The sequence below is a fragment of the Heteronotia binoei genome, chromosome 5 (genome assembly GCF_032191835.1).
Source record: "Heteronotia binoei isolate CCM8104 ecotype False Entrance Well chromosome 5, APGP_CSIRO_Hbin_v1, whole genome shotgun sequence".
In the NCBI taxonomy this organism is placed as follows: domain Eukaryota; kingdom Metazoa; phylum Chordata; class Lepidosauria; order Squamata; family Gekkonidae; genus Heteronotia; species Heteronotia binoei.
This window is the reverse complement of record NC_083227.1, coordinates 144,882,305-144,908,440: the sequence shown is the minus strand read 5'-3', so window position 1 is coordinate 144,908,440 and position 26,136 is coordinate 144,882,305. Positions and strand designations below refer to the sequence as shown.

The 26,136-nt window shown below is 42.3% G+C and overlaps 2 protein-coding genes and 1 non-coding gene across 3 annotated transcripts in view; 1 reads left to right on the top strand and 2 right to left on the bottom strand.

Moving 5' to 3' along the window:
• Positions 1–2,514, bottom strand: part of RBM27 (RNA binding motif protein 27) — a 60,962-nt gene extending 58,448 nt beyond the window's left edge. The window contains exon 1 of the mRNA XM_060240549.1: positions 2,328–2,514. Within this exon, the coding sequence (XP_060096532.1) occupies positions 2,328–2,386 (59 nt within the window). The 5' untranslated portion in view covers positions 2,387–2,514. The remainder of the gene's footprint in view (positions 1–2,327) is intronic.
• Positions 2,515–9,730: 7,216 nt separating this feature from the next.
• Positions 9,731–26,136, top strand: part of LARS1 (leucyl-tRNA synthetase 1) — an 89,857-nt gene continuing 73,451 nt past the window's right edge. Inside the window, 9 exon segments of the mRNA XM_060240546.1 lie at positions 9,731–9,843; positions 15,566–15,684; positions 17,566–17,653; positions 19,780–19,860; positions 21,187–21,321; positions 21,518–21,679; positions 22,614–22,726; positions 23,713–23,776; positions 25,268–25,335. Of these exon segments, the coding sequence (XP_060096529.1) occupies positions 9,838–9,843; positions 15,566–15,684; positions 17,566–17,653; positions 19,780–19,860; positions 21,187–21,321; positions 21,518–21,679; positions 22,614–22,726; positions 23,713–23,776; positions 25,268–25,335 (836 nt within the window). The 5' untranslated portion in view covers positions 9,731–9,837.
• TRNAP-UGG (transfer RNA proline (anticodon UGG)) lies at positions 11,006–11,080 on the bottom strand. The gene has a single exon. It is a non-coding gene; the product is annotated as a tRNA-Pro (tRNA).

Below are 26,136 nucleotides of genomic sequence, written 5' to 3'. Positions count from 1 at the left end.
GATGGGTGGTGGGCAGATAAAGGTAGGTTTGGCTGCTGGGGGGAGGTGGGGAAGAACAGAAGGAAACAGCAAAAGGGGAGAGACTTTCAAGGAAGGGAAAGAGGAAATAGCAGGGGAGGGGGAAATGATAGGTTCCTCACAAGTCCCTTATAGGTCCTCACTTGTATATATTCTAATTCTCAACCCAGACCAACCTGAGGCAACTTAAATCCAGTGACTGGAGCCCAGAACAGAAAACACAGATATCACTACCCTGAAAAATGCTCCTGATCTGCAGAAAAATATGAAACCTTAAAAAAATACAGGAGGAAGTTTAAAAAATGATAAAAGGAATGCTGGTAGCTTTTGAGAAACGGATGCCCTGAGTGGCTGTTGCTAGGTAATTACACCATTCCAGGTTTGGTTTCTGTCAGTAGAAGCAGGAAGAAGGCCTGCTTTGGCTTTTGAGGGAGATCTCACTGGGGCCAGTCCCTGCAGCAAACACCACTTAACTTGCTACCATCCAACAGGTATGTATGATCTAGACAGACCTGGTTGTTTGCTACCGTTCAACAGCAGCCACCCCACCTAAGCCAGAGTGGTATAGTGGCTAAAGAATCAACCAGGGTCTCTGAAAACCAGGTTCAAAACACCAGTCTGCCATGGAAGCTCACTAGAAGACCTTGGGCTAGTTGCATACCTTCAGTCTAAACTACCTCACAGGGTCGTCGTGAAGACAAAGGAGAGGAGAATGATGTAAGCTTTCCGTCTTCGCCGTGGAAAAGATGTGATATGCATAAAGTAAATAAATATAGCTGAAAATAGGAGGCAGATAAAAGGTAGGTTGATAAATGGCTGAGAAGGGAGAATGAGGCAGGGAAAGGGGAGGTGATATGAGGCTTGCCAGTAGGAGGGACCTTGAGCTTGTTGGGAAGTCCTAACAGGGGAGCGCAGCTATCGTATATCCTTGACTGAAGAATGGTACACTCCTATCTGGGATGGTTGTCCTCTTCCACTGAGCGCGCAGCTTTGGGAAGGATGCACATGGAGCGCTGAGGGAGGTAGGGGACACCCGCCTAGCCAGCCAAATCACCCTCACATCCCCAGTAGGAGGGAGAGTGGAAATCATGCACAGAGGAGAATATAGCGGGAAGTGAGTCCTTGTGGGTTCCTTACCATGCAAGTGGCCCTGGCCCAGTTACCATCACCACACAACTGGTTTTCCCAGGCAGAGGGTGCTGGGGGGTTGGTGGAAAAGTGGAAGATGAAGGGGCAAATGAGTTGGATGAGAAGGAAAGAAAAAAGCAAGAAAAGGGGAGAGGCTATGGAAGCTTTCAGAAAAGAGAAAACAATGCAGGGGAGCAAAACACAAACCCCCTTAAAGACCTTGCCGGGGGGAGGGGGGGTGTCTGTTTGTACAAAACTATATGAGATGCACTGTCTTATGCATGAACACAAGCAGTGACCGGCTGGATACCAGAATCTAGACCTAGCTGGTTTAGGAGTCCACTGAAATGTCTGCATCTTCAAAGGAGACTCAAAGAGCACGTTTGAAGCCTTGCACAAGGGGTTCATCCAAGGTGAGAGCCAAGTGGCCAGAACGGGGCCTCACAAAAAACAAAACAAAAAAAACCATAGCCCGAGCCTTACAAAACCGAACTGCAAAATAATAACAGCCATCAACCTATTCCCAGAACACTTCCATTTCCTACAACTCACCACCAGTTCTGACATTACGGAGGGGGCAAGCAGAAAAAAAGGTGACGGGGGCAACGCTTTACCCCACAACCGAATCCCACCAGGGGGGGGGGGGGCATCACCCGTCGGAGGAGTTGCATCCCCAAGTTTTGAAGGGCAGCTTCTCCGCTAACGACACACGACGCTACTTATGTGTTTACCAAACCATCAGCCACTCGGCCAGCTCTCTGCAGAGCGAGGAGCCGCTGCGAAGAAGGCAACGAGCACCCGCTCCGGAAAGCGCGTGGTGTAGCCCTCGAAGCCCCTAAACCTCAACTCTGACTCTCACGTGCCTCCCCCTTCCCCCCTCACCTTCCTTAATTACACTCCGAGCAGTTTAACGCGGAGCAGCCATTGACACCCCCCCCCCGCACTCCCAAGTCGCTCCACGACCTTCCAGACGCAACAATTCCTCAAGCGCGCTTTTCTCCATAGAGAGCCCAGGCATCCCCCCCCTCCGTAGCCACGAACTCCCAACCGCTCGCCTCCAGCGCAGAACCCCACCCCCGCGCAGCCTTCTCCCGCTCCCTCCACTCCTCAGGGGCTCAACGTCCACCCTCGCCCCTCAAGTCGCCTCTTCGTGGGGTCCCCTCACCCACCCCCGCACTCACATTGGCTCCAGTAACTTGGCCAGCCAGGACTTCAGCGCGTCCACGTTCTCTATGATCATGATGACGGCGCTGCAACGGCTACACTCCGGGCCGCATCGCCCCGCCGCGCTCCCTTCAGCCCCGCGCCGCTTAGCTGCTCCCGACCAGCGACAGCCCCCGCCCCTCCCCCCTCTTCGCTGAACGTAGGCCTAGGATCGGACCAGGAACTAGCCAACCGTGGGCGCAACCGAACCTGCTGGCTGCCGGAGACGGGGCGGGCACCCGGTCTCCAAGCACAGCCAATCGCGTGGCAGGGCACATAGGCATTCGTGCCAATCAGAAGCTGCTGAGAGTAAAGGGTGGAGGGTCACAGTAAGAAGGCCGGCGCAGGTTAGGTCGAGTCAGCTTGGGTGAAAGCCTTGCGGTGCAGTGTAGCCGGAGTGAGAGGGGAAAGCGGAGGCTTTGGGGAGAGTTGGCGGATGTCTCACTGAGGGGTGCCTAGAAAGGAAGGCCAAACTTGCGGAACTCCTTGTTTTAATGGTTGTGCGTCAGAAAAAGCGGTGTAAAAATAGAATTATTCTGAGCACGTGCAGAGTGTATTTTCACACGACGACTCCACTCTCTACTTAGCATGTACAGAACTGCAATTTCCTACCTACAATAGTCGTTATTCCCCCCCCCCCCGTAGTGTTTCCCATCACTTATTTCCTGTAAAAGCAAGATCGCCTTTGAAATGTTCGTGAAGGTTGCATTTTGTTGGCTGTGAGTTTCATTAAGCAAATGTGCAGCAAATGTGATAGATCACGCCGGAAAAGACTGTCACATTTATTTAATAGTGAACAACCTGACTCGGGCTCGCGATGTTTCTAAGGGGAGTGGGGCTGATTAAAGGCTTTATTAATATGTTTTAATTATTTTTCCTTTGTTTTTTATGGTATATTTTTGAAAGAGTTTGTATGTAGTAGATGCAAAATATATATTTAAAATCAAATTTGGAATAAGTTACAAGGATTTATTAGAAGGTTAAGAACATAAGCGAAGCCATGTTGGATCAGGCCAATGGCCCATCCATTCCAACACTCTGTGTCACACAGTGGCCAAAAATTTATATACACACACACACACACACACTGTGACTAATAGCCACTGATGGACCTCTGCTCCATATTTTTATCCAATCCCCACTTGAAGCTGGCTATGCTTGTAGCCGCCACCACCTCCTGTGGCAGTGAATTCCACATGTTAATCACCCTTTGGGTGAAGAAGTACTTCCTTTTATCCGTTTTAACCTGACTGCTCAGCAATTTCATCGAATGCCCACGAGTTCTTGTATTGTGAGAAAGGGAGAAAAGTACTTCTTTCTCTACTTTCTCCATCCCATGCATTATCTTGTAAACCTCTATCATGTCACCCCACAGGCCACGTTTCTCCAAGCTAAAGAGCCCCAAGCGTTTCAACCTTTCTTCATAGGGAAAGTGTTCCAACCCTTTAATCATTCTAGTTGCCCTTTTCTGCACTTTCTCCAATGCTATAATATCCTTTTTGAGGTGCGGCGACCAGAACTGCACACAGTACTCCAAATGAGACCGCACCATCAATTTATACAGGGGCATTATGATACTGGCTGATTTGTTTTCAATTCCCTTCCTAATAATTCCCAGCATGGCATTTGGCCTTTTTTATTGCAATCGCACACTGTCTTGACATTTTCAGTGAGTTATCTACCACGACCCCAAGATCTCTCTCTTGGTCAGTCTGCCAGTTCACACCCCATCAACTTGAATTTTTAGCTGGGATTCTTGGCCCCAATGTGCATTACTTTGCACTTGGCCACATTGAACCTCATCTGCCATTTTGATGCCCACTCACCCAGCCTCAACAGATTTCTTTGGAGTGCCTCACAATCCTCTCTGGTTCTCACCACCCTTATTATGATCACTTACAATGGGACTTGCATATGGGTATGCATATTTAGAGCTATCGTACACTGAGAGTTTGCCAGCCTGCTGATAAGGTTGCCAACTCCAGGTAGCACCTGGAGATCCCCCACTATTACAATCGATCTCCAGAATACCAAGCTCAGTTCCCTTGGAGAAAATGGCTGCATACCCTGCCGAGATCCCTCCCTCCCCAAGCTCCACCCTCAAAATTTCCAGACCACAGCTGCAGTGCAGGATAGCCCCAAATATGCTTACCCAGTTGTAAAACTCCTTGCAAGCGATCATATAAATTATTCTAACAAATCCATTATAACTTCTAATTCCAAAGTTTTTTAAATACGTATATTTTGCAATCTACATAGAGATGTGTCTTTCGTATGAGATCCTACTGTCTTCCTCCTCGGTCTATGATATATTGTATTTAAATAAAGCACACAACATGATAAGGGAACAACCAGTACAGTCACCAGCTACTCAGATTAAAAAGTCCCTTTAAATAGAGGCCTAATGGGATGCTGTTTACCTCCACAACATGAAAAGCTTCAGTTGTCCATTTAGCTTCTATTAAAGGGACAGAACATTTTCTCATGTCTGCCAGATCTAGTTTGCCAGATCTAGAATTTCATTTCAGTCTGAGGTCTGAAATAGATGCATTTTTCAGTGCTATCCTAAATGGGCTGTGCCCTCCATAGGCCATTGACTTCAATGGACCTAAAAGGGCACAACCAGAGCTTTTTTCCAGAGGGAATGCAGAGTTCTGGAACCTCTTCATGGAAACAAAATTCGGAAAAAACATATTTAAAAGTTCAGCGGGACACCCATGAGTTTCTGCTTCATTTCCCTATCAAGAGTTTTAGCACCTCTTTTAGGGAAAAAAAAAAGCCCTGGGTATAACTGTTTAAGATGGCACTATGTTATATAGTTCAGTTCAATTTTACTACATAGGGCCAATGGCTGTTAACAAGTGATAGAAAGTAATATACAGTAAAATACAGTATGGCAAAACTAGATTACAAAACTGAAAGTTAGATTTTTAAACTTGTTTTGTAAGAAAATGAAAAACTCTCATAAAGTTTGTTGAATACTAGTTAAATTCTTAACCGGACTATGCTGACACTAGCTTAGCTCGAATTTTCTTTGTTGCTAAGGAAAAAAAGGGCAATCTTAAATGAAACCTCTGGCTCCACATCTACAAGTAAAAATATAACTTTTTCTATTGCATTGCTAGGGCCTAAATTGGCCAGTATTGTACCTGAGAATTTCTTCATTGTGGTTGAATAAAGGGAAAAAAGGAAAGGTCCCCTGTGCAAGCACAGTCGTTTCCGACTCTGGGGTGACGTTGCTTTCACAACATTTTTTATGGGGTGGTTTGCCATTGCCTTCCCCAGCCATCTACACTCCCCCCCCCCCAGTAGCTGGGTACTCATTTTACTGACTTGGAAAGGATGGAAGGCTGAGCCAACCTTGAGCCGGCTACCTGAAAACCCAGCTACCACTGGGGATTGAACTCAGGTCATGAGCAGAGCTTAGGACTGCAGTACTGCAGCTTTAACATTCTGCACCACGGGGACAGGCCAACAAATAATGGCACAGGTCTTCAGGATCCGGGCCTCCACATAATGCAGAGGTGTTGAACAACTGTTGTTTCGGTGTAGCAGCCTTAAAGCATAACTGTTTGCATTGTCTGAAAGTGAATGGATGTAAAAACTGAATAGTCTGGTTGGAGAGGCAGTGTTGTGTAGTGGTTAAGGGTGAAGGTCTTTAATCTGGAAAACTGAGTTTGATTCCACACTTCTCCACATGAAATCTGCTAGGGGACCTTGGGCCAGTTACAGTTCTCTCAGAACTCTCTCAGCCTCACCTACCTCACAAGGTGTATGTTGTAAGGAGAGGAAAGGAAGGCATGGTAAGCTTCTTTGAGATTCCTTAGGGTAGAAGAGAATGAGGTATGAAAAAAACCTCTTCTTCTAAATGGAACTTCAGTATGCTTAACTCACTCTGGAATGTGCTCCAGTCAATAGTTTCATTCTTAATGCTTTTGATTAAGCTCTAGTATAGTGTCCATAGCATGCCTAAGCAGGTCTACACAGAATCCTGCTCTCATCTGATCATTGAGGCTTACTTCCAGGAAAGTATTTCTAGGATTCTTCAGTGTAGGGTTGTTAGTCTCCAGGTGGAGCTGGAGTTCTTAATTACAACTCATCTCCAGACTACAATGGTCCATACCACTGGAGAAAATAGCAGCTTCAGAAGGCAGACTCTGTGGTATACCACAAATTATTGGTGAAATCATTCCCCAAATTCCCCCCTTTACAGGCGCCACCCCTAAATCTCCAAGAATTTCCAAGGCTGGAGTTGGCTGCATTCTCGTCTAGTGGGTTATAAGCTCTATTCGATCGTACTTCAAGTAGTTGTACTCCATGTTCCCTCTACGCTGCAGAGTCTTGTGAGCTACTGGCATGAAAGTTGTGAGCTCCTGCATAAATTAGTGTGCTCTGGGGTCATCCTTCCTGAGCTAAGACAAAAAATGTGTGAGCTGGAGGCTAAAAATCTGTGAGCTATCTCCTGCTAAATCAACTTAGAGGGAACAATGGTTGTAATGTTTGAGTGCATTGCGGGCAAGCCAAGAAGCCAGGGTTTATTTGCTGACACCACAGCAGGATTTCAAACTACAGTGTGTAGCTGCTTTTTAACCACAATTTATACTAACTGTAGTTTGCTGCGATATCTGAATTGTTAGTTGAATAGCTCTGCCCCTTGCACCTGCTGGGTGTATGAAGGATATCCTGCCTGGTGGGCAAGAAGCAGATAAACTGAGATTTATATGCTAAACAGGTTTTGTTATTTATGTCTGATACAGACTTGCACTGTAATCCTAAACAACATTGATTTCAATAGGCACAGGACAGTGTGACGCTGTTTAGGATTGCACTGTAATTTGTAGCACAGATTGCAGTTCAAATATACCGCATTTATCATGATGCTGAGATACAGCAAATGCTTTGCTTAGTGTAAGCAGCTAAATGGGTCTGGGAAGCAGTAAATACCTGTCTGTCTTGAAGGAGATGGGTATGAGATTTTCTCAAGAAACCAAACTTTTCCTAGCCCCGAATAGTATTGATAGGTGTTCACTAGATGCTAATATCTCATCTGAGATAAGCAGTTGACATTTTCAGGCATTTCTAAATGATTGATATGCATTTCAAACGTGACTGTCCAAAATTGCCAGGGGTTACCCTGTTGGATGATTTATACAAACCAAAATTGCCAGGGATTACCCTGTTGGATGATTTATATAAGAATGCAGGGAGTATACTGTACAGGCATGTTGATTCTTCTGGTTCTCAGCTTTCAGTAATATTGCCCGTTGTGTCCTTTAAGTCTACAATGGGATCCCCTACATTCCAGTGGTTCTTTTTCTACTGAACTGTGCAATTTCTGGGAGACAGCTGCTTTGTCTCTTTACAGCTCTGCTACTAAGAGATATTGCAAGGTCCCATCTTCTCACTTTTTGTCTAAGGGCTAAATAAGCTGCCAAGATTTGTTTTCAATTTAGGTTGAAGAGTGATTTGGAGGCCTACCTTGGATAGAAAAGTGACTACAAATGGTTTTATAAATTATAATAAATATCAACCATGCTTAGGACATGCAATGTTTAAAACTGCACATTTTTGTGTTTCTCCAGTTTCTGATACAAAAGCTACTTTTCATGCTTGCTAGAAATTAACATGTGATTCAGCCTGTCTAAAGCAATATATCTGATACGACTGGTGATGATTTGTAACATTAAACTTTTCATTTGGCATTATATGAGAATCGGTATGGTGTAGTGGTTAGAGTTATATTTAGTTATTAACATATTTACACCCTCGGTTGGTTCTGTTGGGTTAAAGTGGCTCAGAATATGCATGTGACAAAATTGCTAGTAATGTTACTGAAAATCCCATGGAAAAGCAGGACTAGAGTTGCCAGTTTTCCCCTGGCCACCAGCAGAGAATACGGTGGTAGGATTGCCACATCCAGGATGGGAAACTCTGGAGTTTTTGAGGTGGAGTCTGGGGAGGACAGGGACCTCAAAGCAGTACAATGCCACAGAGTACTCCCTCCAAAGCACCTGTTTCCACTAAGGAAATGAATCTCCGTAGTCTGGAGATGAACTGTAATATCGGGGAGTCCCACCTCCTACGTGGAGGTTGGCAACCCTAACACAGCAGATATATAAATCCAAGTGGGCAGCCGTGTAGGTCTGAAGCAATAGAACAAAGCAGAAGACAAGTGGCACCTTTAAGACCAACTAAGTTTTATTCAGAATGTAAGCTTTCGTATGCTCTAAGCAGACTTCATCAGACAAAATTGGAATGGCAAGCAGCAGTTCTTCATATAAGTGGGCAGTGAGTTGGTATGTAGAATCATGGGAATGTTTTTAGCAGATTAAAAGAATCACAAATTGGGGTCTGTGTTAATTAATGTTGTTAACTGGGCTGAAAAAACATTGGAGGGTGATAGAGAGCAGATTGATGTCGTAGGTGTGAAGTGCCATAAATCTGGGTAACATTCTGGCTTTGTTAGTTTTGGGTTTAAATAGAGGGCATAGTTACTCAAAAGGTTATAACATCATTATAGTTTGCCATTAGAAAAAAAAGGAATACATTAAAAGACAGTGGAGGATGGGTTAGTATATGTAATAAAATAAACTGCCAATATCCCTTAATTGAGTATCTCAATACAAAAAAAAAATTCTGATACACTGTTGTAAAGGAGAAATACATATTAGTTAACCATTAGAAAAACAGGGTACATTAAAATATAGTGGAAGGTGGGTTACTATATGTAATGAGATAAACAGCCCATATCCCTTATCTGAGTATGTCAATACAAAAATAATTATTCTGATACACTGTTCTAAAAGAGAAATACACTGGAATACTGTGGATGTATAGCTGTACTCAGTGAGAGTTGGTTTAGCATATGTCATGAGATAAAAAACCTATCCCTGTTCAGTCCTGGGGATGTGTTTGTTCCAAGTTTCATAATGCTGCTTGTCCTTCCAATTTTGTCTGATGAAGTCTGCTTACAGCATATGAAAGCTTACATTCTGAATAAAACTTAGTTGGTGTTAAAGGCACACTTGTCTACTGCTTTGTTCTAGAGCAGATATATGATACCGTATCACCAAATGAGGTTCTTCTCTAGAGTCGAGCAACTGGTGTTCCAAAGCTGACAGTTCTCCGTAGCAAAGAAGCGGATTCAGCGCTCTCTCCTTTCGATACAAAGCATACCGAGAACCTTCATTTACAAACATCGCTATGACGCAGCTTTGCGCGTTATGAGAATCTTAGACCTCGATTCCAAGAAGAACTACACGAGGCAACGGGAAACGCATTGCTTCCTGGGAAGTGTAGTTCAACATCTCACCAGCGTGCCTCGGCACCTGCATGCCGGCGAACTCCATGTCCCAGTAACCTTTGCGAAGGAAACCGGATCCTGCCTTGTTCTCGTTGCATTGCGGGAGAACCGGCGGCGTGGAGCAGAGGCGAATACCTCGAGACCAGCTGTTTGCCGGCTGCGGTTATTCGCAGTGACAGGGCGCGATGACGGTGAATTCCTGCGGCGACGAGTTCACCCCCCCTTGGTTTTGGGTGGTCTGATGTGAGGGGAATTGGGGGGGAGACCCCAGGAGGAAGTCAATTCAATCGGAGGGAGCTGGCGGAGAGGCCTATCGCTGCATCGCAGCGTGGTAGAAACCGGGCTGCTTTCTTCAGCTCGTTATTTCGTGCTTTCCTCCGTTGGAGATCGAGTCTTGCAGGGAAAAGGGGTCTTTTGTCGCAAGGCTGAGCGGAGGACCGGGCTTTTGTATGGCAGATCTGTCACATTTTTTACCCCACCTTTCCACAGTATACATTAGACACAGAGAGAATGGCTGTCCCTATGCTACCCTGTGCCTAATCGCTGTTTATATGTTTTATTATTTTACTGTTTTAACTGTGTCATTGATGTATTTTGAATTTAAAATTCTATGTTAGATTTTATGTGCTGTGAGCCGCCCTGAGCCGCTTCGGTGGGAAGGACGGGATATAAATTGAAATAAACTTAAACTTACATTTGGTTGTTAATCTGGCCCCCAAAATGTGCGACGGTAGGTCTGCGCAATTGGGCTATGCGCAGAGAGCTCAAGATCGCAGGATGCTCAGCCACCCTTCGGAAGGTTGCCTAGCACTCCCTGCAGACTTTGTTAGGGCGAGTGCCCGTAGCAAACAAATGGGGCAAGCGGGGAGAGCCAGTGGGTTGGGTCGGAACTAGGTGGGATGGTGGAAGCCGCTGGCGGGTCACCGGAGAAACTGGGGGAGCAACAAGGTGCCGGCTTACACCCTCCTTTCTTCCCCAGCCATCGCCGCTTTGCTTTGCCTCCGCTAGGGGGGAGATGGAGTCGGTGACGCCGCAGGTCCTTCTTTTCCCTTCTCCTTTGCTGGGAGGCGAGTTGAGGAAGAAGGTGGTGGGCAAGTGGCCGGTCTGAGCCAGAGAGAGAGAAGCCTGGTCAGCAAGGGCATCCCAGGAAAGGAAACCCCCCCTCCCTGGGAACACTCAACTGCTGTGCCACACTAGCCCTCTGCAAAGAAGCTATATGAACATATGAAGCTGCCTTATACTGAATCAGACCTTTGGTCCATCGAAGTCAGTATTGTCTTCTCAGACTGGCAGCGGCTCTCCAGGGTCTCAAGCGGAGGTTTTTCACACCTATTTGCCTGGACCCTTTTTAGTTGGAGATGCCGGGGATTGAACCTGGGACCTTCTGCTTCCAAAGCAGATGCTCTACCACTGAGCCACCATCCCTCCCTAGTGGAATTCTCTCTTCTGTGTAATTGTTAAACATAAGACCGTCTCCCTCTTTGTTCATATTCCACAGGGGCTTCTGTGTTAGACTGATGCTACAAAGAAGAGGCTTGAGGTGCCTTAAAGGCCTTAACAAGCCTTTATAGCTCGAGGTGTTGTGGGCCAAAGCCTCCCCTTTCTTCAGTAGAATGAGCAGGAGTGGATTAGGAAATAAAAAAAATGGCTCAGGAGTGCTATAGGTTAGTGCTGCAGGGACACTCGGTGAAGCGGGAGAACACTGGGCACAAGCTCATCCATTTCATTCTCCTCAATACTGGCAGCAGTGCAGGAAGGGGCAATTGATGAGTGAGCGCCAGTTGTATTAATGATGAAAGGACGGAGCTAAGTGGCTGCTGAGGAATTGGCATAGTAGCTGGGGCTCAGCTCTGTTTTCTCCTGGTTCCTATTAGCTATAGCAGCTCCTAGTGATTAGCAACCTGTGTAACTTCATATCTGCCTTCTTGTCAGAGGCCAGGCTAAAGAGGTGATAGATGATTTATGTTAGAATTGGGGTTGCATATGGAGGTAGTTCTAATGTTAAGTTTTTATTAAGCCCTTATATGGTTGCACCATCTTTGCTTGAGATGGGCCAGTAGTCTCAAGATTGTTTTGATAGGGATTGACAATCCTTTCATTTACGCAGGTTGCTCTTACTTTTTGGATGATTAATATAACTTCATATTTGAAGTATCTTACAATGCACAAAGAATGGGCAAAGAACTCCCTTTAAAAAGTGCAAGTTGGCCCCTTCTGACTGGAATAATGCCTGGGAAATGGAGGGATTTTTTGCCTGATATAGTTTTGGGAGCACATATGGAAGACATTAAACGAGCTGTTCTGCTAGATCTTTAGTTGGGCAGTGGACATTGCTGTACATCAGTATGGCCTCCCAACCACACACTGGCCTATTTGTGAGCCCTATTAGGAGTAGTGATTGATTTTGACTATTATCATCTGTCTATTTGCTCAGCCAGGGACTAGGTTTTGCAATGGTCACCATCTGAACTTTTTTATTAGTAAATTGCTCCGTTTCGTTTTATGTTTTAGCTAGTTATTTTAGAAATGTCATTGTTTTATTCCTGACGTGACCTGTCCTGAGCCTGTTTAGAGAAAGGCGGGATAGAAATGTGAAATAAATAAATAAGAAATACATTTTCTCCTTACTTGAACACCCCTACTTTGATCACTTTTCCTTAGAAGTTTCACAGTTTCCAAATAGTATACCAAACTATTTATTTGATATATGTTTCATTCTGTTTGTGACCTGCAGTTAACACTTTTGGACATAGTCTGGAGTGTTGCGGGCAAATATGGTGCTTTATTGAATCTGCCTCATTAGCAGTGAAATGACAGGCCAGGCGAATCCCAAAGAACAGTAAACTGGCAGTTAGGCTTGCTGAATATCCAAGTCTCTAAAGAAGAAAGCTCTGATACTATCCAGTTGACTAATATAATAATACAGCAGATAAATGTGATATTAGGTTAAACAGTGTAGTCAAGTGTTTATGATGCAAATTGCTTTTTTTGGTGATGAACGTGTTTATAATTAAAAACGTACAACCCAGTCATATCGGATGTCTTTCTGTAACTTCAAGTAAAAGTGTCCAGACCTTTAATGTCCCTTGATTTCCACTGTTTCCATAGGTCCATTAGCATTTTGTGTCAGTATTACTCTCTCTTAAGTGATATTTATATCCAAGACAAAGCCTTTGTACTTAACCCTTTAAGATCTGAAATGTGTCTGTGCTAGGTGGTAAGTAAAGGTTAAACTACTAGACTTGATACTATAACTCAATAATATACCGCATTTTCCACAGGAACCCTGTTTAGTTTCCTTCCTAATGGTGTCCTTGACTTATACAGCTTTCTTCTACATGGGTGAATGGTTTTTTCTGTTCATTTGTTTGCTGTTCTAAGGGACACCCCCTGAAACTTAGTGGCTCAGCCCTCATGGAAATAGATGTGCAGAGGGTTTATGTGCAGAAGAAAAGCAATACATTTTACACAGGTCCTTATACACAGGTCCTCCATTCTTCCACACACTGCCTGTTGCCAGACATTTTGCTAGGTGAGTGCTTGAGCTCAGGCATTTTTGTTGGTTGTTGAGTATAGCAGCTTGAAAATGTATAATAGAATCTAGGCTTGTGAATTTTCTTCCTGGAACAAAAAATTTAGTATCCCCATTGCAGCTTTCTAGGAATATAATTCTCAAGTTGGCCTTGTTTGGGAGAAGTAAGGGGCATGTGAATGATTAATGTTCTTCTGTAGAAGGGTGAGCTAGGCAGGTCCTTTCACTGTGCCTGTGCAGAATGTTGTACACGGTAATTACCATGCAAACAGACAGAATTTAATTGATATAGTTGGATTTTTCCTAGTTGGATTTGCTGCAAAGGAGAATGTGATTGGAATATCCAAGAAAGCCCCATCTTTTATTCAAGAAGCAAAGTGGTATGACTAAGAAATCCAAAGCTGTTGTTAGAGAGAAATTGCTGTAGGGTTAAGTGTGGTAGCAGCTGAAATTGCTTTGTAGTTTAAATGGTTGTATAACTTATTAAATATGTTTGGAAAGTCTGTTCCATATGCCTTCTGTCATGTTTAATATTTTACGCAGTCATACATATTTACTTGCCAGCTATCGTAATATGTTATATTTCAGGGTCTATGGAAATTTGAATGGTCTTGAGTGTATGTATCATGGACTGTGGAAGCTGGCAAAGAATTCAGTAGCTTGACCTATATCTCGCAAAAATAACTTCCATGTTTAAAGACACATTTATTTTTAGCTGAAAACAAAATACTAGACAGTGACAAACGAGGAAGCTCCCCCATTACCCATCAAAATGTAGAAGTGTAATGTACTGTAATTAGCAAACATGCAAAAGTGCCCAATTTGCATAATATTACTTGTTATCAATTTAGGTTATTGGCTCCCGTCTAGCCATCTAACATTGATGTCCTGCAGTTTAACTACCCAGCCTACAGTCACTACTTGTCATCAAGCAAGAAGATTGCTTTCGTTGATTTTATGCAAGATATGTCTAGCAACAACCAATATATGAGTTATTATATGTTTTTGTTCTGTTTAAAAAAATTTTTTAGGTGCCATGTATGTTTTCTAACTCAATAAAATGATTTTATTAGCTGATAATCTCTACAAAATAACCAGGATCTGTATTTACTGGAATATAAGCGACTGTTTTCTTGTAAATGTTTGTTTCTTTTACTGGAAAGCCAAACCAAAGGGAAAAAAATCACATAATGGAGTATGTTGCACAACTCTTTTGTTTATTTATTATTTTATTGTATTGCATTTGTCTCCTGCCCTTTCCACAAGCAGGCTCAGGGTGTGTTCCATCATAGAATGGTAATATGTAAAATCACAGCATTAAAATTTACAAATTAAAATACAGCTAAAATGTTCAGAACAGCTAATCAGCGCCTCAGTAGATACAGTATAACCAGTTAAGTCCTCAGGTGGTCATTTGGATCTGAGGTTGCTATAGGGGAAGCCTAATAGAAAGGAGATGCCTGCTGCCTCCACTAAAGGCCTGACAGAACAGCTCCCATTGCACTATTATATTATTTGTCTTGGTCTACTGTGGTGTGTTTGTATATATTATATGGTTTTATTGTTTTGTTGTGAGATTGGAGAGCCAGTTTGGTGTAGTGGTTAAGTGTGCGGACTCTTATCTGGGAGAACCGGGTTTGATTCCCCACTCCTCCACTTACACCTGCTGAGATGGCCTTGGGTCAGCCATAGCTCTGGCAGAGGTTGTCCTTGAAAGGGCAGCTGCTGTGAGAGCCCTCTCCAGCCCCACCCACCTCACAGGGTGTCTGTTGTGGGGGAGGAAGGTAAAGGAGATTGTGAGCCGCTCTGAGACTCTTCGGAGTGGGGGGTGGGATATAAATCCAATATCTTCATCTACCTCATCTGTTGTGGGGGAGGAAGGTAAAGGAGATTGTGAGCCACTCTGAGACTCTTCGGAGTGGAGGGCGGGATATAAATCCAATATCTTCTTCTTCACCTTGAGAAAGGCAGACTGTATATTAAGTGAATAATAATAAGAAGGCGGAGAAGCAAATATTTTGTGGTGGAGATGACATTAATGGTGCTGAGCCAGTGTGGTATACTGGTTAGAGTGTTCAACTAGGTTTTGGGGGATGGGATTTCAAATCTTCACTGTGTTGTAAAGTTCGCTTGCTGACATCGGACCAGTCACTCATTTTAAGACTACCTACCTCTCAGGGTTGTTTTGAGGGTGAAATGTAGAAGGAGTGGATGTATGCTAGGTTGAGTTCTTTGGAGGAGGGGCTGAATAAAAGTGTATAAATAAATATAGTAAGGCTAGTGTAGAGAAATTATTTATTTTGTATATTTTACAATAAAGGACATTTTACTCAGTAATTCTAATGCACACTTTTTGTTTTTGTTCTTTTATATGTTTTAAGGAACGGAAGGGGACAGCTAAAGTGGACTTTTTGAAGAAGATTGAAAAGGAAATCCATCAGAAGTGGGATGATGAGAGAGCATTTGAGGTTAATGCAGCAGATGCTGCAAACCAGAAAAGGTGAGAATGTGTGGAGCTAATAGGAAACCAATGGGGGAGGGAAGATTGAATGTACAGAACTCTGCAGTTCTGGACTATTTAGCTGTAAAACTACTTCAGTATTTAAGATTGTTCCCCTAGAATCATTGCATTCCATAGAAAAAGTTACTTTAGTTTTTGATGGGGCTTGTTTATATAGCGCATAACTTTGGGATATATATATATATATATATATATATATATATATATATATATATATATATATATATATATATATATATATGTGCATAGTATGGACACGGATGCTGTTTATCGTACTCGGATGCAGTTAACTGTGCGTAGGATAGAAGCCTGAGTACAGTGTGGAAACCAAGTATAGGCTTCCATGCTTCCATGCCTAGTAGAACCTGGTGCTTCCTTAGAAGAATCATTCAGGAAGGATAGTATGAGATGAGTTAAAAATGGTACTGAGCCAGTGTGGTATACTGGTTAGAAGATCTGGGGCTGAACAAACTAGGCTTTAGTAAAATACAACAGCGCAGTGAAGCATCAGACTACAAGGAACAAATCTGGGACTGGGGAAGTTGTATCGTATGTTGGATGCCAAACTGGTATTCAGGTTTGTGCCCCCTGGACTGTGCACCTGAAATCAGTCTCTTAAAGTTGCTTCAAACGTGGTATGCTTCAGTAACATTTCCCAGGATTTACAAAGATTGAATTGATCGTCATATAGTTAAATAAGTCTCCCCCCAAAATATTTTTAGCAGTCCTTTTGACTTCATAATGCTAAATAGTACGTCCTCTAGAGATCTTTGTTGGAGACGTAAGTGTGCATCTGAAAATATTGGACCCAGATGAATGGTAGAATTTTACTTTGCAGTTATAGAAATGTTATGCATTGCTCGCTGTGCTTGGCTTCAAATCAGGCAGCTCATACCATTCCCCCGACTTAAGATGGATTTAAGGTTTTAAATTTAGAATTACATAAAAAGATGAAAGCATTAGTACGTCTGGATTTATGTTTTTTTAAATTTTAATTTAGCCCAAATGTCCATTATCCCAGTAACAATAGGGTTTGTGTATTCTTCACCTCTTTGCTTCCGTGGTCTAGACAGTTTGAAATACCTATATCCTGCCTTTCTTCCAAGGTGCTCATGGCAGCATATATATTTTACTGCCCCCACTTTAATCTTTACAGATTGTGCTGAGCATGCTTGACATTCTGTGATCTTCAAGGAAGAGCTGGGATTTGAACTCAGTTTCCTCAGTCCTAGATCACATCATCTACCACACTGTGTACAGGATTGCAGCCTTAATGAGAAGAACCAAACTGTGATCTGTGAATGAAAAAAAAAATCTTTAAAAGCTTGTCTTCATTTTAAGAAGGAATCAGTTTTTACTTTTTCCTAATCGAATTTTTGAAGTTTTTCATGGCTTCAAGTACAGAGCATTAAATCATTTACCTAAAGACATTAATAAAGGAATTAGGTCATTCTGAAGCCTGCCTAGTATGCACTGAAGAGTTTTAATCAGTCTTCAAGTAGAAAAGAGAATAGGGAAGGCCAGTGTTCCTTTTCAGCATAGTGGAGGCATGGCAGCAGTTGTAAGAAATAAATAAATGAAGATATCTTTCCCACAAGTATGGTTTTGGGGAGGACTTCTGTTTCTATTTTAAACATGAATTGTGTGATTTGTATATGTGGCCATTTTAATAACAAAATGCCTGAAACATTTGCATAAATAGCTGTGGTAGTATAATGAAGCATATTCTTCTTGCAGATTTTAGGTGATCATCAGGGTCACCTGTTTAAGTTCTAGTAGCGACATCATAGTCCAATTTCTTCTGGTTTGGTTTCTTCAAACGTATTGATATGTCTTTAATATTTTGTGTTCACCACTCAGCAACGGCAAATACTTTGTCTCCTTTCCGTATCCATACATGAATGGCCGGCTTCACTTGGGACACACATTTTCTTTATCAAAATGCGAGGTATGAATTTTCTGTGTTAACCAGCTTAATGGCCATACAGAAAGAGAGGTAAATCTTGGCATACAGTCCTTGAGACAACTGAATGCCCGTTTCTGTTCTTTTTGAATTAATGGCTGTGTGAAATGGTATGATTTGTGTACCCTGTTCATTTCTGTTTCAACCTCCAGCTGTGTGGTAGTTTACGATTGTAGCAAAAAGTCTTGGGCCAAACACTTGGGCACAGTTAGCCTTTTTCTTCTCTCTAACAACTTCCCCTTGTCAGCGCTTGACATCTACAGTAGATAGCTCTTATTGATTGATTTAAGGCACTAGGGATGGACACAAACCACAGTTTGAGCACGAAGCAAGCTGTTTTGTGCTTCTTGAACCAGGGGTTCAGGAGGGCATGTCTCCCATGAACCCTCCCTAAACCTCCTGAACCACCATGGAGGTTGGTGTCTTCCCTACAAGCCTTGGCTTCCCCAGGCACTCCGTGGTTGCAGGGCTCCTGGGAAAGGCAAGAGAAGGCAGTTTTAAACTGCTTTCCCTCCTGGGATTGGCTTCCCCAAGTGCCCCATGGCTGCAGGGCTCCTAGGGAAGGCAAGGGAAGGCAGTTTTGCGAGCTCTGCTGGCTTGTCCAGCTTCAACCAGGAAGCCCAGCAGAGCCCCTGCTGAGCCAGTGGGTCTTCTTCAGTTCCCCAGCTTGCCCATCTTCCCCATCTATACGCCTCCCCCTCTCCCAACTGGTACAGAGTTTCAGGCTGGGATGCCATCAGTATACTTATGACCCTCAGCTATATCTGTTAATGGACAGCTGCCCAGATGCTGTTCCACAAAATCTGGCTGTGGGTTTGGAGGCCATGATGGGATGGCTTGAAAAGAGCCAGCTGACATTGATTCCAACAAAGATGGAGGTCCTGTAGTGGGGGTGGGCACTCAGGATTGGGGCATAAACTTCCCATCCTTGATGGGACACCTCTGACTCCAGTGCAAACCATCAGGAGTTTAGGCGTGGTCCTGGATACCTCCCTATCTGTGGAGGCCCCAGTCACGAACGTTGCTGAGCCGGTGTTCTTTCATCTATGTCAAACATGGCAATTGTCCCCTTTCTTTTGCACCCTGGCTAGACTCCAGGCTAGACTACTATAACTCACTCTCTGCAGGCCTACCCTTGAGACTGACCCAGAAACTTCAGCAAATTCAGAATGCAGCAGCGCAGGTCATGACAGGAATGTCGTGGATGGCACGTATTCGGCCTTTACTGTGCCATCTGTATTGGCTCCCAGTCAGGGTTCCCTCTAAGCTGCAGAGTCTTGTGAGCAAAAATTCTACTTTGTGAGCTACTGGCATTAAAGTTGTGAGCCACTGCATAAATTAGTGTGCTCTGGAATCATCCTAAGACAAAATCATCCTAAGCGAAGACAAAAATGTGTGAGCTGGAGGCTAAAAATCTGTGAGCTAACTCACACTAACTCAGCTTAGAGGGAGCACTGCTCCCAGTGGAGTACTGAGTCAGGTTCAAGGTCTTGGTATTGACTTTTAAGGCCTTATGCAATCTGGGACCCGTATATCTTTGGGACCACCGCCTCTGGCATGTTTCCTGGACAGCATTATGCCCTGCTGAGAATGATCTACTAGTGATCTCTGACCCTAAAGACATCTGGCCTTTTTGGCTCTGGCTCGGACTTGATGGAGCTCTCTGCTGAATAACATCAGGGCCCTGTGGGACTTAATGCAATTCTGCAGGGTCTGCAAGGCTTTTTGGTTGAGGGTAGCAACAGGCAGCAACATGGCTGGCATCCTCCTTTCCCCCCCTTCTCTCCCCGCCCCCCCCAACCTGCTGGCAAGGCAGCAGCACGATCCAGAACTGGTTAAAGGTTAATTATTAATGCCATCTGGGGATTAATTTTTAGTCTGTAATTTTATATTTGTTGTGTTTTAACTTGTAATTGTGCTGTTTTAATGTATTCTTTTATTGATTTAAATCACCCAGAGCCCTGTGTATGGAGGATGATTCATACATCTAAAATATAAATAAATAAAAGCTTCTAACTCACTTGCTTATACTTATCTCCTTCCCTTATATACTTTTTTTGGTATGGACTATGTTACTGCTTAATGCTTGCCGTTGTTTTCACTTCCTGCAGTTTGCTGTTGGCTATCAGAGGCTAAAAGGAAAAATCTGCTTATTCCCATTTGGACTGCACTGCACTGGCATGCCAATTAAGGTAAAATCAGTTTTGTTTCGTTTTTGTAGAAGAGTAGGTTTTTATATCCCACTCTTCTCTACCTTTAGGAGTCTTAAGAAGTCTCAAAGCAGCTTATAATTACATTACCTTCCTCTCCCCACAGCCGTCACTTTGTGAGGTAGGTGGGGCTGAGAGAGTTCTGAAAGAACTGTAATTGACCCAAGGTCACCCAGCAGGCTTGATGTGGAGCAGTGTGGAATCATACCTTGTTCTCCAGATTAGAGTCTGCAGCTTTTTTTACACACACAGAAAGCAACCACACTGGCTTTCTGTGTGTGTAAAAAAATTCAGATTCTGTACCAATGAAGTATACATTTAGTGTTTAGAGGCAGAGTGGTTCCTCTTGGGTCTTACTTTAGATTTGGTGTGAATAACTGTACAGTACAAAATCTGTGTTGTAGTGAAAAGTTTGGGAATTTTCTGCTCTAGCTTAGCAACGTGAGTTGGTTCTTTGGCATGGTAGCTGGTGCTCAGTGAGATGCTCATGTGTATCTGGCTTATTTTGAAATTGATTTTTTTAATGTTTTATTATTGTAGTGCATTGTTTTCACTTTATGAGCCACCTCAGTCAGGTTTCTGGAAAGGTGGCACATAAACTTTCTAAATAATTAACACATAATTATGATTTGCTTGCCTAAAGCTACGGGCTGGGATCCAAAGAACACTTAATGTACTCAAAAGTTTGGGCAGTCGTAGTGGGATTTTTTTTTTTACTTTTCTTTGAAAAGCACCCTCCTCCCATCATATTGCACACTTTTTTTGGAAAGTGGTTTGGTGGGAGAGAGGCTTTTTCAAGGAGCAAACCCGAAGTCCGTTTGACTCCGAATAATTTTGTACCAGAATTACTGAGATCCAGCTGATCTCAAATTGTATGGAAGTGCTTGTGACAAGGAAGGGTCTTGTATGTGAAAGAACTGCCAGCCTTCACTTTCAGCATCTGTTTAAAAGAAAAAGGTCAGAAATCGAAGTGTATCTGTCATTGTTACATAGCAAAGACCCAAAGCAGTCAGTAACAGTTCAACAATTGTTTATTTCTGTTGTTCCAATCAGTTCTTATTTATTAATGATAGTCAGTACCTTTTCAGCATCTCCTTGGGCAGCTAAAACAAAGAGAGCACATATTTGAGAATTTCTAAGTTCTCAGTGAACAAATGCAATGAGATTGGTAACCTGCGATTTGTTGTTAATGGTTGGAAGTGCAAGGTGAAAAGATGCCAAGTCTGGAAATCGTAAAATAATGGACTCTTGGATGTACAAATGATTGCCCTAATCATAGCTTTCAAGCTGTTGTGGATTTTTCCCTAGGCGTGTGCGGATAAATTGAAAAGGGAAATGGAGCTGTATGGCTGTCCACCAGAATTCCCCGATGAAGAGGAGGAGGAGGAGAATGAAGCGAAGAGGGACGAAGTGGTCATCAAAGACAAGGCTAAAGGCAAACGGGTACCATTTAAAGTGTTCATGTTTTATGCTGCTATCAAAGAATATGTATAACTTGAAACTACAGCAGTGGATTTGCTTACCCCTCTTTAAATGTGAAAATGTCTCTTCAGGCTTTGTTTTCTTCAGTTACTTCTTGTCAAGATTCCTTTTTAGTATTCTCTTCCATATTCACTGTGCTTTCTAATTTTCATTAAAGAGTAAAGCTGCTGCTAAGACTGGGTTTTCAAAATACCAGTGGGGAATCATGAAGTCTTTGGGCCTCTCTGATGAAGAAACAATTAAGTTTTCAGAGGCTGAACACTGGCTTGATTACTTCCCTCCTCTGGCTGTTCAAGATTTAAAGAGTATGGGACTGAAGGTATATTTTGCTTCTAAAATTCTATTTTAAAGAACTAGAACAAAGTTTGAGTGCAGTGGCATCTTTAAGGCCAACAAAGTTTTATTCACTGTATGAATTTTCATGTGCGCACACACTTTGTCAGATACAGTGAAATGGAATTTACCAGTTTATGCATATAGGCAGAGGTTCAGCAGTAAATTAGCATGCAACGTAATGAAGATATTTGTCAGATTCAGGAATGTCAAGCTTGGTTTATATGGTTACCATTTAACTTTAAGAAGATGGTTTTTACAGATGTAAAGAATAAACAGAGATAAGAAGTTAAGTCACGGCCACCCTTTGTTTGGATTCAGTTCTGTAAACACTGAGGCAAATAAATATGACAGACTCGAATATGTAGTATCATTTTAAATTGCGAAATGCTAAAAATCAATTAACTGAGACCCTGTGTTACACTCCATTCATCTCCTCTCAAGCATGGAGAACTGTTTGTCTTAAAAAATAATGGCCAGATCCCCCCCCCCCCACTTACATTATTCTGTAGACATCTTTAAACAGATATTGTACTGCATATATACATTTGTGTATATGTGTGTGTATATATAAAATATTATATATATAAAAGGGCTTTTGCACAAGTGTATTTGTGGGGATTTCTGCTCATTCTTTTTCTTGATGCAGTTTCCTGTTCCAGAGCCTCACAACCCTCAAGGTGCTGCAGGGGAAGGGGGAAGAGATTGATTCTATGAATTTATGAGAGAATATATGAGAAATATTTTGGTTCAACTGACATCAAATACCATGAGTGGATCCTACTTGGGCGCAAACAAGGGGCTTGTAGTAATCCACTGGAGTTTGAAATTGTTTTTGTTGATTCTTGCTTATCAACAGTGGGGCTTCACTTTTGGAACTTCTGGAGTGCTATAGACTCACCCTTTTTGAATATTTTCAGGTAGATTGGAGACGCTCTTTCATCACGACTGATGTGAACCCCTATTATGATTCTTTTGTACGATGGCAATTTCTAACCCTAAAGGAAAGAAATAAAATCAAATTTGGCAAACGGTAAGTACAAGTTCCATTGTATATGTAGTCCATTATTAAGTTTAAAGTCCCCTCATGGCTACTCCATAAATGTTTTCTGGGAGTTAATAATTTTATTACATCTTCTGACTTGTCTGTGGATACCATCCAATTTTCATGTCTATTTGCTATGGGCGTTTATGGGTTTTGTTTTCAGTGAGTCGTCTCAGTGATGAAATGAGGATTCTTAACTTGAAAAGCACAATAGTTTATTAATTGAATTAATAGTTCAGAGCTGTATTAAAATGGCGAATGATCATTTTGAATTTTTGGTGGTAAATAATAGCTGTATACTGAGGGTTTGTGCTGTTTCTGAAATAAGACAAGGAGCTTCCTTTTTATGTAGTTCTGTGTCAAACTAATCATTTGCTGTTTTAATGGTTCAGAATGTTGGGTTGAATCCAGGAAGCCATGGACAGAACAAGTATATGCAGTGGGTCTGTCCCTTGTTTCCCCATGCTGCCTCCCCTTCTGATAGCTGCGGTACTCTTAAGAAGGGCCTGGGATGCAGAATGAAAGAAAAATGGAAACAATTCCTCCTACCCTGCAAGCTCTTATTGAAAGGAGCAAGGGCTTTTGCACAAGTGTGTGTGTGGGGATTTCTGCTCATTCTTTCTTTTTTTTGATGCAGTTCCCTATTCCAGAGCCTCACAACCCTCAAGGTGCTGCAGAGGAAAGGGGAAGAGATTGGTTCTGTGAATTTATTCTGTTCTCAGCCCATTGGATTGAATCCAATTAGGGATATGTAAGCCACATAATAGCAGTCTGAGAATTTTTTTGTGGGAGATGAAAATAGGATAAGAAATCAGGAACAGTTCCTTATTCTGAGCTGTAGCTTTCTTGTTAGCATTGTTCTCTATAAGGTCCTAGGGGGTGGGAGCTATTGAGGGTATGGGTGGTATTTGTTATGACGTCCCTGCTCAGTCTCTGACATTCACAGCTTAATAATAAATTCATTTGTTTTCTAGATACACTATTTATTCGCCAAAAGATGGACAGCCTTGCATGGATCATGACAGACAAACAGGGGAGGTAATGAATAATTTTTAATATATAATTTTTATTTTTAGAAGCAATAACAAAAATTATATTGAATACTTACATAAACACAGACAATCATTTATGGGCATTTACTTTTTCTATTATATCTAATTTCTCCATAAACTACATAGAAAGGTAAAGGTAGTTCCCTGGGCAAGCACAAGTCATTTCTGACTCTGGGGTGACGTCGTATCACAGTGTTTTCACAGCAGACTTTTTGCAAGGTGGTTTGCCATTGCCTTCCCCAGTCATCTACACTTTCCCCCCCTCAGCAATCTGGGTACTCATTTTACCGACTTTGGAAGGATGGAAGGCTGAGTGAACCTTGAGCTGGCTACCTGAACCCAGCTTCTGCCGGGATTGAACTCAGGTCGTGAGCAGAGAGCTTGGACTGCAGTACTGCAGCTTTACCACTCTGCGCCAGTGGCTATCCTGTAAACTACATACTATTGTATTTATTACAGTTGTCAAAGAGAACTTGCTTTGTGGCCTAAGATTTAGTTATGTAAACTCTTAAATTTTTACTTTTTTATATCTGTGTTTAATCATTTCTTCATTATTCCATACCTAACATTTTATTATTGCAAACATGTGTTTCCTGTTTCTATCTCTTAATCGTTCTCCAATTCAACAATGTAGTCATAGTTTTCAGCTATATAAACAAAAAGTACGTTCCGTTTTTCTTGAAATTCTAAGTTTGATCAATCTAATTCGACAAGATATTTGTTTTGCTATTGTCACATACTTAGTCAATTTATTCTTCCAGTCTGTCAATTCTGGATATTTTTCTGCTTTCCAGTAATGAATACTTTTTTGATATTTTTGAATGCTGGTTATGTGCTGCCTTTGAAACTACTATCAGACAGCATAACATCTATACAGATAATGCGTACAAAATACATCTTTACAGATCTGTATACTTATCTTTAGGACTGAAAGAACCATCCAGCTAGTTCTACTAGTTCTAGATAATGCGTACTAGTTCTAGATAATGCGTACAACATACATCTTTACAGATCTGTATACTTATCTTCAGAATTGAAAGAACCATCCAGCTAGTTCTTCACGGGGCCATTATACTTAGTGAATTTTTTTTTCCTTTCAGAGAACTGTTGTGCTTTGTCCTTGCACTTCCTTTCACACATGCATCATGCTGTATGGCAAAGTATTCCATCATATAGAATTAGGAGCCATCTGTTCAGAAGAAAATATCACAACATTCTATAGAGTGCACAAGCCCTTTGGCAAGCTCTTTGGGTCCTGGCCATGGTTCTTGTTTGATGGAACACTGTGTTAGATTTTCCTCTTGTACCCTCTGGTCTTATTATATTGTATCCATTCATTGATTATCAGGAATAATGCCAAGAGATGTATGCAGTCTAGTCTAATGTATGAAATCTAGTATACTTCAGGATTATGGCATAGTTTATAAGTGCAAGGTATAGAAGTGGTTTACTCATTGTTGTTTGCATTGGTTGTTAGGGTGTCGGACCTCAAGAATACACTTTGATTAAGATGAAGGTGGTAGAACCTTATCCTGTGAAATTAAGGTAAGTCTTGAGGATGTTTATTATTCTGCCTGTTACAAAACTAATGGACTCCAGAAGTTATTTAATAATTCTTTTGCTTACTAAAAGGTTTATTTGCTGTAGTTGGCAGAAGAGAAACAAAATCAATAGCTTATCACTAGTAAAACTCTTGAGTTTCCTGGAAAAGACATGGTGATGGCCACTGGCTTAGATCACATTAAAAATGACTTGCACAAATTGATAGAGATAAGATCTCTCAGCAGCTGTTAAGACATGTGGAATTTCCTCATTCAAGGCATTGTGCCTCTAAATATTAGATGTAGGTTCTCAAACCGTGGTGGGCTATTGGCTTCATGCCCTACTAATGGGTTTCCAGGAAAAGTTTCCAGGAAAAGTCCAGGAAAAGATGGACCCTTGATATAATCAAGCAGGGCCCTTGCTATGAATTCTTTCTTCCACATACAGTTGATACATTTAGCCCAAGAATTGTTGTCCTTAATAATGTGAGTATTGATGCAAAGGGTGCTGACTGTCATTCAGGAAGAAGTCTATGTTTTTTCCTTCAGATTTCATATTTGTAGAAAGAAGGATCTGCCTTTCATTTCTCCTGCGTAAAGTGAAAGTGATAAATAGTTGGTTTGCCAGATACATTTGATTTAGGTTCTCAAATATTCTCGAGGTTGGACTACTGTAATGCCCTCTACATGGGGCTACCCCTGTGCCGAACCCGGAAACTGCAGTTAGTGCAGAATGCCGCTGCCCGGCTGTTACTAGGGCTCCCAAGATGGGAGCACATTCGGTCGGGGCTTCGGGATCTGCACT